The 12,063-nt window shown below is 41.6% G+C and overlaps 1 protein-coding gene across 1 annotated transcript; it reads right to left on the reverse strand.

Moving 5' to 3' along the window:
- Positions 1–11,199: 11,199 nt before the first annotated feature.
- Positions 11,200–11,832, reverse strand: LOC138896319 (uncharacterized). The gene has a single exon (XM_070181119.1). It carries the CDS (start codon positions 11,830–11,832, stop codon positions 11,200–11,202), a length of 633 nt encoding a protein of 210 aa, XP_070037220.1.
- Between the last annotated feature and the right edge of the window lie 231 nt (positions 11,833–12,063).

Consider the following 12,063-nt stretch of genomic DNA (forward strand, 5'->3'; position numbering starts at 1 on the left):
AGCATCGGCCACCACATTGGCCTTTCCTGGGTGATACAAAATGGTGGTATCATAGTCTTTCAACAATTCCAACTATCTTCTCTGCCTCAAATTAAGATCTTTTTGTTTGAACAGATACTGAAGGCTACGATGATCAGTAAATACCTCACATGAGACACCGTAGAGGTAATTCCTACAAATCTTCAGCGCATGAACAATGGCTGCCAGTTCTAAGTCATGAACATAATAGTTCTTCTCGTGAACTTTCAATTGCCGCGACGCATATGCAATCACCTTGCCATCTTGCTTTAATACTACACCAAGCCCAATGTGAGATGCGTTACAATATACCATATACGATCATGAACCTGTGGGTAACACCAACACTGGCGCCGTAGTCAAAGCATTCTTGAGCTTCTGAAAGCTCAACTCACACTCGTCTAACCATCTGAATGGTATACCTTTCTGGGTCAGTCTGGTCAATGTGCTTGCTATAGATGAAAACCCTTCTACGAACCGATGATAATAACCTGCCAAACCCAGGAAACTCTGGATCTGTGTAACTGAAGTAGGTCTAGGCCAATTTTGAACAGCCTCAATCTTCTTAGGATTCACCTTTATGCCTTCTGCGGATACAAGATGCCCCAAAAAGGCAACTGCGTCTAACAAAAACTCACATTTTGAAAATTTGGCATATAACTGATTATTCCTCAAAGTCTGAAGCACACTTCGAAGATGCTATTCATGCTCCTCTCGACTGCTGTAGTAAATCAAGATATCGTAAATGAATACAACCACAAAAGAATCCAAATAGGGCTTGAACACCCGATTCATCAAATCCATAAATGCTGCTGGGGCATTTGTCAACCCAAATGACATCACTAGGAATTTGTAATGCCCATACCGAGTTCGAAAAATTGTCTTAGGGACATCAGATGCCCTAATATTCAACTGATGGTAACCAGACCTCAAATCAATCATCTAAAATACCTTGGCACCCTGAAGCTAATCAAATAGGTCATCAATTCTTGGCAGCGGATAAATGTTTTTGATAGTGACCTTATTCAATTGCCGATAATCTATACACATCCACATAGAACCATCTTTCTTCTTTAAAAATAATACTGATGCACCCCATGGCGAGACACTAGTTCTAATGAATCCCTGATCAAGCAAGTCTTGTAATTGCTCCTTCAATTCTTTCAACTCTGGCGGGGCCATACAGTATGGTGGAATAGAAATGGGCTGAGTGCCCGGAGCCAAATCAATACAGAAGTCAATATCCCTGTCGGGTGGCATCCCCAGCAAATCTGCAGGAAATACTTCTGGAAATTCACGAACAACTGGTACCGAGTCCATAGAAGGAACATCCACTTTGGGATCGGGAATATAAGCCAAATAGGCTAGACACACTTTCTCTACCATACACTGAGCTTTCATATAAGAAATAACCCTGCTGGCAGAAAGAACAAGAGTTCCTTTCCACTCTAACCGAGGTAACCCCGACATGTCTAGAGTCACTATCTTGGCATGACAATCCAATATAGCATGATAAGGTGACAACCAATCCATACCCAAGATGACATCAAAATCTACCATATCAAGAAGTAGAAGATCCACACTAGTCTCAAGACTACCAATAGTAACCACACACGAATGATAGACATGATCTACTACAACAGAGTTTTCCACCAGTGTAGATACACACACAGAAGCACTCAGAGAATCACAAGGCACAACCAAATATGAAGCAAAATAGAAGGACACATAGGAATAAGTAGATCGTGGATCAAATAGAACTGAAGCATCTCTATGGCAAACTGGAATAATTCCCATGATCATAGCATCAGATGACTCGGCCTCAGGCCTAGCTGGAAAAGCATAAAATCGGGGCTGAGCCCTACCACTCTGAACTGCGTCTCTAGGACGGCCTCTAACTGGCTGGCCTCCACCTCTAATGGTCTGACCTCCACCTCTAATGGCCTGACCTCTACCTTTAATGGCCTGACCTCTATCTATAATGGCCTGACCTCCATCTCTAGCTGCCTGACCACTGCCTCTAGCTGGCTGAGTAGGTAATAAAGAAACCGTTGCCGGTATAATGGCACGAGAATCCTGCCGAGATCTGTTACTCGCCAATCTAGGGCAATACCTCTTGATGTGACCAATGTTCCCACACTCATAGCACCCATCCTGATGCCGTGATTGCTGAAACTGAAGCTGACCTGAATGGGCCGGATAACCGATGTAGTAACTCTGGAGTGGTGATGCACTGATAGGAGCTGAATGTCACTAAATGCTGGCTGCCCAGAGTAAGGCATAATAGGACCGTGACTCACTGAAGCACCGTGATATGCCTGAAGTGCTGAATGAAACGGTCTGGGAGGATGGCCCCTACCAAAATTACCCCTACCTCCAGACGAGGCACCACTGAAACCACCGAACTGACGAGGCCTCATATCAGACCTCTGCCCTCTCTCCTGTGCAAGAAGCATCTCGATCCTCCTCGTGACATTAGCTGCCGCCTGCAATGAAGTCTCACTTACGATCTCCTTGGCCATCTGAAGCTTGATAGGATGAGTGATTCCCTCAATAAACCTCCCCACACTCTCTCCCTTAGTAGGTAGTAAAAGGAGAGCATGATGGGCCATATCCACAAAACGAGACTCATACTGAGTAATAGTCATACTGCCCTGCTGTAGACACTCAAATTGCTTGCGATAATCCTCTCTCAGTGTGATAGGAAGGAACTTCTCCAGAAATAGCTGAGAGAACTTCTCCCAGGTAAGTGCAGGAGATCCAACTGGTCTGGCCAATGTATAATCTATCCACTACCTCTTGGCAGAACCCGTCATCTGAAATACAGCAAAATCAACCCCATTGGTCTTAACTATACCCATGTTCTGCAGCACCTCATGGCAGCGGTCAAGATAATTCTGTGGGTCCTCAGGAGGTGTACCACTGAAGTGAACTGGAAAGAGCTTAGTAAACTTATCCAGTCTCAATAAGGCCTCAAAGGACATGGCGGGCCTATCACCGATCTGTGCCGCAATAACTGGCTGAACTACCCCAATTGGAGAGGTTGCTGGAGCCTGGTTTCGGGGAGCCATCTGCTTTGGAGCGGGAGTAGTGGGAGTTTGTGCTCCTCCCCCAGCCTGTGAGATGGCTGGTGCCACTGGAAATGTACCATTCTGAGCCACACCCTCCATAAGACTCACCAAACGGACTAGAGCGTCCTGAAGCACTAGAGTGGCTATGAATCCTTCCGGGACCTGAACTGGTCCAACCGGTACATTCTGAAGTAAAACCTCCTCCTGAAGATCCACCTGAGGTTCTACAATAGGTGAAGTTGCTCGAGCTCTAAACTGAGCTCTGCCTCTGCCTCGGCCTCTAGCACTACCTCGACCTCGACCTCTATCCTAGACCATAGTTGCCACCGGGGCTTTTGTCCCTATCCATCGGTAAATGTATCACGTGTTCTCACAATCTACGAGAGAATAAGAGTGGAATGGTTCAATCATCGATGATAGAATAAATTTGCTTGACAGAATAAGAAAGAAGTGATATTATTCCTAAACTTCATAGCCTCTGAGAGATAAGTACAGACGTATCCGTACCGATCCTTCAGACTCTACTAAGCTTGCTCGTGACTCGCGAGACCTATGTAACCTAGTGCTCTGATACCAACTGTCACGACCCGAAATTCCCACCTTCGGGACCGAGATGGCGCCTAACATTTCACTTGCTAGGCAAGCCAACGTTAGAATAATATTATCCATTTTAAAATAATTTTTAAATTTATTAATAACAAAGGAACAAATGCGGAAGTAAGGTCTGAAATATAGTGAATAATCCATAAAAACAACGGTGTCTAAATACCATCCCAGAATTGGTGTCACAAGTGCATAAACTTCTAGAATAATATAAATAAAGGTTTGAATAAAACAAAGCTGCCTGGAAACAAACACACTGCTAAAGTAGAGTAGACGGGGACTTCAGAACTGCGGACGCCGTGCAGTTATACCTCAAGTCTCCTCTGGTAGCTGAAATCCGAGCGAGTCTATGGTGCGCCGCTGGGACTAACTCCGAAATCTATACAAGAAGTGCAGAGTGTAGTATCAGTACAACCGACCCCATGTACTGTAAGTGCTGAGCCTATCTTCGACGAAGTAGTGACGAGGCTAAGGCAGGTCACTTACATTAACCTGTACGCAATATTAGTAACAACAACAAATAATAGAAATAAATCAGGTAACTCATTTATAATAGTTGAAGCCAACTCAGCAGTCATAACCAATTGTTATTTCAACCAATTTCCGTTGCAGCATGCAAAACGCTCCCACAATATATTCGTTTTCAATCCTCCACTACATTTATTTTTAATAAAGTATATATATAGACTTTTAAATAAGTCTGTTGCGGTGTGTAATCCGATCCTCCAATATAGACTTTTTAATAAGTCTGTTGCGGCGTTCAACCCGATTCCCCAATATAGACTTTTTAATAAGTCTGTTGCGCCGTGCAATCCGATTCCCGAATATAGACTTTTTAATAAGTCTGTTGCGGCATGCAATCCGATCCCCCAATATAGACTGTTTAATAAGTCTGTTGCGGCGTGCAATTCGATCCCCCAATATAGACTTTTTAATAAGTCTGTTGCGGCATGAAACCCGATCCCCCAATATAGACTTTTTAATAAGTATGTTGTGGCGTGCAATCCGATCCCCCAATATAGAATTTTTAATAAGTCTATTGCGATTTGCAATCCGATCCCCCAATGTATACTTTTTAACAAGTCTGTTGCGGCGTGCAACCCAATCCCCTAATATGTTCATTTCAATCAATTTTGTTGCGGCGTGCAACCCGCTCCTCCAATATATCCATTACCAATTCTTATAGAAGAAATTTTCCCAATAAATGCAACAATTAATATAAAATCTTTAAGACAACAAGCATACAATAATTATGATTTATTTATGAACAAACAATGACAATTAGCAATTAATTGTGAAAATCGTGGAGAAAATAGGCAGTTTAATATTTAGTATGCTAAATGTCAAATAATAATTAAGACACATAAATCAAATAGCATGTAACAATTATTGCAGGAATTCAAGAATTAATATTTGACCAAGAATAGGAGAGAAACAATTATTATAACAATTAAGTCGAGTATTAAAACAAATTTAGGATTTTCAAATAATTATGCAAACAATTAATTTGACGACGTATAGACACTCGTCACCTTGCCTATACGTCATTCACATGTATTTCACATAATAAATTATTCATGAATTCTATTCCCTCAAGTCAAGGTTAACCACGACACTTACCTCGCTTTGCAAATTCCAATAAATTATTCGACCACAACTTTTTCTTTTGAATTTGTCTCCAAAAGCGTCAAATCTATTCACAAAAAATTCTATATACTCAATAAGAATCATAGGAATTAATTCCATATGAATTTACTAATTTTTCGGATAAAAATCCGAGATTTATTTCAATATTTGACAGTGGGACCCACATATTAAATCCTTGAAAAACTCGCGAAATCCGAACACTCGTTCCGCTATGAGTTCAACCATACAAAAATTATCCAATTTCGATGTCAAATGGACCTTCAAATCTTAAATTTTCATATTTGGAAGATTTTTTAAAAATCTGATTTTTCCTCCATAAATTCACGGATTGATGATGTAAATGAGTATGGAATCATGAAATATAATCAATATAGGATAAGAAACACTTACCCCAATGTTTTCCCGTGAAAATCGCCTTACCCGAGCTAAAAAATTGGAAATAGTTGAAAATGGGTCAAAATCGCATTTCCAGAACTTAAGTTCTATTTTAAAGATTTTTATTCATCGTGATCGCGGAAATTCGTTCGCGATCGTGTAGCACAATTTCTGCCTAGGTGCAATTTACTCTTCGCGATCGCGAATAATTGTTTGCGATCGCGAAGCACATTTTGGCTGCCCATTTTATTAACTCTACGTGATCGCGTAAATGGTCATGCGATCGCAGAGTACCTTTTCTCAGCCTTACGCGATCACGTACTTACTTGTGCGATCGCGTAGCACAATTGACGTGCCTAGCTTCTGCCTTCCTCCCTTCTACGCGATCGCATCTTATCCCTCGCATTCGCAGTTCACTGGGAGTTTACCTTCCGCGATCGCATGCCTATCTTTGCGAACGCGAAGGGTAAAACTCACGACTTACAATTTCCTCTTCGCGATTGCAGGAATTGCTTCGCGATCGCGAAGCACAATGCGCCATATGACAGCAGAAGCTAAAAACCAGAATTTTTCTAAGTTCAAAATCATCCCATAGCCTATCCGAAACTCACCCGAGCCCTCGGGGCTCCAAACCAAATATGCACACCAGTCCTAAAACATCATACGAACTTGCTTGCGCGATCAAATCGCCAAAATAACACTTAGAACTATGAATTGAACACCAAATCAAAGGAAATTTTCAAGAAAACTTTAAAACTTATATTTTTTCAACCGGATGTCCGAATCACGTCAAATCAACTCCGTTTCTCACCAAATTCGGCAGACAAGTCATAAATATTATAATGGACCTATACCGTGCTCCGAAATCAAAATACGGACCCGGTGTCAATAAATCCAACATCAGTAACTTCTTAAAAATCATTAAGTTTTCAAACTTTTAATTTTTCCTCAAAATTCCATATCTCGGGCTAGGGACTTCAGAATTCGATTCTTGGCATACGCCCAAGTCCCAAATCACGATACAGACCTATCAGAATTGTTAAAACACTGATCTGAGTCTGTTTTCTCAAAATGTTGACCAATGTCAACTCAGTTGAGTTTTAAAGCTCTATTTCATATTTTAATTTATTTTTCACATAAAAACTTTCCGAAAAATTATACGGACTGCGCATGCAAGTCGAGCAAGTCGAGGAGTGATAAATAGTGCTTTTCGAGGTCTTAAAACAAAGAATTAATTATTAAATTTAAAGATGACATTTTGGGTCATCACACCTCATCTCGCCATGAAGAAGGCCCACCCCGATCAAGAACAGGGACTCACCGGAATGAGAGAGGTATGCCACCTTTACTATCCACTTACAATTTTTGTGTGTCACCGACAGAGATCATCTACGCCTTGGAGAAGCTCGAACCAAAGGTAAAATGGCCACAAAAGATGAGGTCGGATCCGAATACCAGAAAATCAGACGCCCCCTGCGAGTTCTATCAAGAGCGAGGACACAAAACCGAAGATTGCATCACCCTAAGATAGGAGGTCATAAACATACTACGACAGGGACACCTCAAAGAATTGCTGAGCGATCGGGGAAGGACCAACTTTACCAGGGGATGCAAACAACATCAAGGGCCTCCGAAGCCGCCCACACCATCCACATGATCATCGGTGGTGGGGACGACTCTTCCATCAACAACGTGAAGTTCATCATAACCCACAAGCTCAAACGGCCGATCACCCACGAATAGTATGATGAATTCGAAGAAAGTGTCATCTTCGATAAGTCAGATATCAACGGTTTGGCTTTTCCTCACTATGACACTCTCCTTATCACTTTACGAATTTTAGATACCGACGTAAGACAGATTACGATAGACGATGGGAGCGGCGCATGTATTATCCATCCTCGAGTACTCACACAAATGAAATTCGAGGAAAAGATAGTGCCACACTACATTGTTGCACCCCGTTTTCTCGCGAAAGCGGGCTTCGACATGGGACAACTCTTTTAAGGGAGGTATTAAAAGAGAAGAGTCACTACCTAACGGTTTTAAGGTGTGTTAGGGCACCTATTATGCAAATAACTCTGTTTGACTAGTCAACGCCACTAAAGATCGGGTAAGGGCTCAAATTACCTCAAAGAGAAGGTATTAGGAACTCTTCGAGGTCCACAACTATGGGTCTCGGCCGAACTTAAAACTATGTGGATTACGTAATTAGGCTAAGTGATCAGATAAACAAGGAATATAAAAGTCGAAGAATTTCATTATAACACAATGAGAATTGGTAGAAATCTTAAGGACTACAAGCATACGACTACAATGATCTATATTAAATGACTAAGTGTGAATATAAAGTATATAAAGGAGAGTGGTGGTCCTAAGTGTTTTAGCCTAAAGGATCACCCCGTGCAACATAAATAATACTTTGCAAACTCCTTTTGAATAGGGGTTGCTCATAATCATCTCCTGCTACCCGATTACTATGTTGAAGTTGTTTACCTAAAGCGTTCTAATTCAATTCTAGATCGCGGCCTATACGTACACTACCTGTCCCATGCCTATAGTCTAGGAGGCTTTGGACCTCTATTTGGGTGGTTCTAGACTTACTTAGGTTGCTCAAAATAATAAAAACTAATCGCGCATACAAAACAAATAGGACTGTACATAATAGCAAAAAGTAGCTCATATTAGCCTCCACACATAAACAAAGAAGCACACAGACCGATTTTCAGATTTAAGTAGTGGAACAATTCGAACTTAAGATTTAGAGTCCTTTGGTCCTATAGGCATGATCTCTATGTGATTCCAGTATCAAACAAGTAATGTTGCATTTTTAGGCTAATGTACGGATAAATTAAATCGTTATAAATCCTATAGGCATGATCTCTAAATGATTCTGATTTCCAGTAATACATAGGCAGCGTGGTAATTTATGGATTAACGCATAGGCAAATTGAATGTTGCAAGTCCTATAGACATGATATCTAATCGTTTTTGCGTAAAAGGTTAGTGAAAACAATCATAGCTCCGAATTACAAATGCTGGTATTATAAGCATGCATCTTAACATGCGACAGTGTAATAGAAAACAACGGGAATGGTCGATTAGAGTATCAGAACCCTATAGCCATGATATCTAGATGAGCAGTACACCAAAATAATTGAAGTAATTGATAGACAGATTATTTGAAGTCCTATAGGCATGATATTTAAGAGTGTTGAATAGTAGACATGGGAACAAGTGTAACAGATATCAGAACTAACATGTTTGACAAGTTAAGTGAAGTGTGTGCATGAATCCTATAGGCATGATGTTTATCAGTATATAGAAATAAAACATGCTAAACAACAAGTAGAGCACATAGACCCTATAGACATATTCTCTACCCTTTCATACAAGTATTAGAATACCTCATCTCCGTTTTTACTAATTTTCTCATCATTCAATTTTACAAGCTATTACAGATCACTATTAAATAATTGCATGCCCAAATAGCAGGCTCAACTATTGCACTGCAATCCATATCTTCTTCATCTAGAAACAACTTCCTCATGCCATCTAAGATTTCATCTTCCTCAGATCCCTATATCATGTCACCTTGATGGAACATATAGTGCAGAGGTGGTACCGGGTGTTCTAGAAGATAATAAGGAGCATGCCATGGTGGTGACCAATCCTGGTATTCCTACCACGTGTATTCATATCCGAGTCTAAAAGTCATGCCATGATGTTGTGGTTGTATGGGTTTGGTGATCCCTTGAAGGTTTTTACCGAGACCTTTGCCAGGTTCATACCCTGTCCATAGCAGTATGCTTTCTATATTGTTGCTCCACCATCAGTATTTTTCAATTGCGTTGACTCGCTCAATGCGATGGTATGTTTCTCCACCTAGCTTTTTCCTATTTTCGATGACTGGAACGGTCTGATTGGTGTAGATGGGGTTACTTCCATCTCCATGAATAATCACTTCCTGATGATTCCATTCAAACTTCACAACCTGATGCAGGGTTGAAGCCACTGCCCCGACAGCATGTATCCATGGTCGTCCCAACAATAGGTTGTAAGTAGAAGATATATCTAGCACTTGGAACTCGACATCAAACCAGGTCAGGCTTATCAGTAGGCTGAGGTTGATTTCTCTGATGGTGGCTCTTTGAGATCCATCAAACGCCTTCACATTCATGCTTCCCATCCGTATCTCGTGCAGGCCTTTACCTAAACCTCTTCAGAGTAGTCAGTGGGAATATGTTGAGACTTGAACCCCCATCTATCAGGACCCTGGTGATGAACTTATCCTCAAATTGCACCATGAGGTGTAGTGCCCTGTTATGACTTAGTCCTTCTAGTGGTAATTCATCCTCATGAAAGGTGATTTTATGGCTTTCCAATACCTGCCCGACCATGTTAGCCATCTCCTCACTAGTGAGGTTGGTGGGTACATAAGCTTCACTCAACATTTTCATCAAAGCATTCCTGTGTGTGTCGGAGTTTTACAGCAGTGAAAAGATGGATATCTGAGAAGGAGTTTAGTTCAAATTATCAACAACAGAGTAATCTATTGCTTGTAATTTTCTCCAAAGATCATCGGTGCAGTCTCGACAACAGGCGGCTTAGATGCAGATTCCTGGCTTATTCCTCCCAAGTTCTCAGGTGTATAAACTCTGCCGGTTCTAGTCATGCCTTATGCCGCACCTGTTTCCTCCATTTTTGCTTTTCCCTTTCTCCTTGCTTTCGCAACATAGTCCCACGGGATGGCATCAAACTTGTACGATGGTGTGGGAGCTACCATCACAGTGAAGAGTGTAGTTACCTCGACTTCAAATGGTTCTTGTGTTTGTACCACAACTGGTGTGAGGGTGACCGGAGATGTTTTAGGATCATCTCCCTCTCGAATGAGTCCGATTGATCCCTTCGGATCCCATTCCTCGTCAGTATCTATCACATTCACTCCCTTACCTATGTGATCTAGGAGAGGGTTATTACGAACATTTGGTGCATCTTCCTTTACCTGTATGGCCTTAGTGTCGATCGGTGTCTGAATCTTGTCTTTCAGGGTGAAACACTCATCAATAGTATGACCCTTCATGCCTGAATGATAGGCATATATTTTGTTGGGGTTAATCCACTGGGAAGAATTCTCCATGGCAACGACAGGAATGTGAGTGACATAACCAGCAGCCTTCAGTCTCTCGTATAGTTGGTCTATGGGTTCGGCAATTTGGGTGTATTGTCTAGGTGGTCTTCGGTTAAAATTTGGTCATGGTTTTTGGTAGTTTTGGAGGGCAGGTGGTGGAGAGTGGTAATATGTGGGTTGAGTATTATAGGCATGATAGGTGGTAGCAAGTTGTCGGTATCTGGGGGGTGAGGGTTGGTACATGGGTGGAGGTGTTTGGTATGTCAGAGAATACTTGGGACCTTAGGCTACCATTACGGCACCTACTTCTTTCTTTTTCGAAATACATCCCGATTGTAAAGCTTTGTATGTGGCCTACATCGCCTCGAAGTTGGTTACCATCCCACTCTTAATCCCTTCTTCTATTCTTTCTCCTAGCTTGATGATGTCGTAGAATTTGTGATTTTCAATAACCATCAACCTTTCATAATACTGCGGGTCTTGAGCTCTGACGAAGAACTTATTTATTTGTCCTTCTTCAAGTGCTGGCCTTACTTTCGCAGCTTCTGATCTCCAACGAGTAGCATACTCGCATAAAGTTTCTGTTGGCTTCTTCTTGAGGTTTTGAATGTAGAAAATGTCTGGCGCATTTTTCGTGTTGAATCTGAATCTATCCATGAAGTCTGATGCCATGCTTACCCAACTAACCCACTTCTTCGGGTCTTGACTGATGTACCAAGACAAAGCATATCCTGTGAGGCTTCGCATGAACAACTTCATACGGATTGGTTCATTCTTGCCTACTCCTACAAGTTTGTCACAGTATGTTCTCAGATGCACTTTCGGTTCACTAGTCCTGTTGAACATTTCAAACTTGGGAGGTTTATAACCCTCCGGCAGTTCCACATCCGGCTGAATACATAGGTCTTCATAGTTTAGACCTTCAATGCCTATACCGACTTCAGCATTCTGAACTCTACCAATGAGCTTCTTGAGTTCCTCCGCCATGTTCTTAATAAGCATGTCTTTTTCGGTCGATTCGGGTATGTATAGGCCTTGTTGCAGAGTATGGGGTAAAGTTTCCACATATATCGGATTACTTTGGTGAACTCCGGGAACTTGGGTATAAGGGTGGTCATTGGTTGAGTTTTGGGGATCATGAGTAGGTTGTGGTGCATTATGGGGAGGACCTTGGTGCATTATAGAAAGCAGTAAAGAATATCATTTCCTAGTCTACTT

Source organism: Nicotiana tomentosiformis, chromosome 7, assembly GCF_000390325.3.
Source record: "Nicotiana tomentosiformis chromosome 7, ASM39032v3, whole genome shotgun sequence".
NCBI classification, from domain to species: Eukaryota; Viridiplantae; Streptophyta; class Magnoliopsida; order Solanales; family Solanaceae; genus Nicotiana; species Nicotiana tomentosiformis.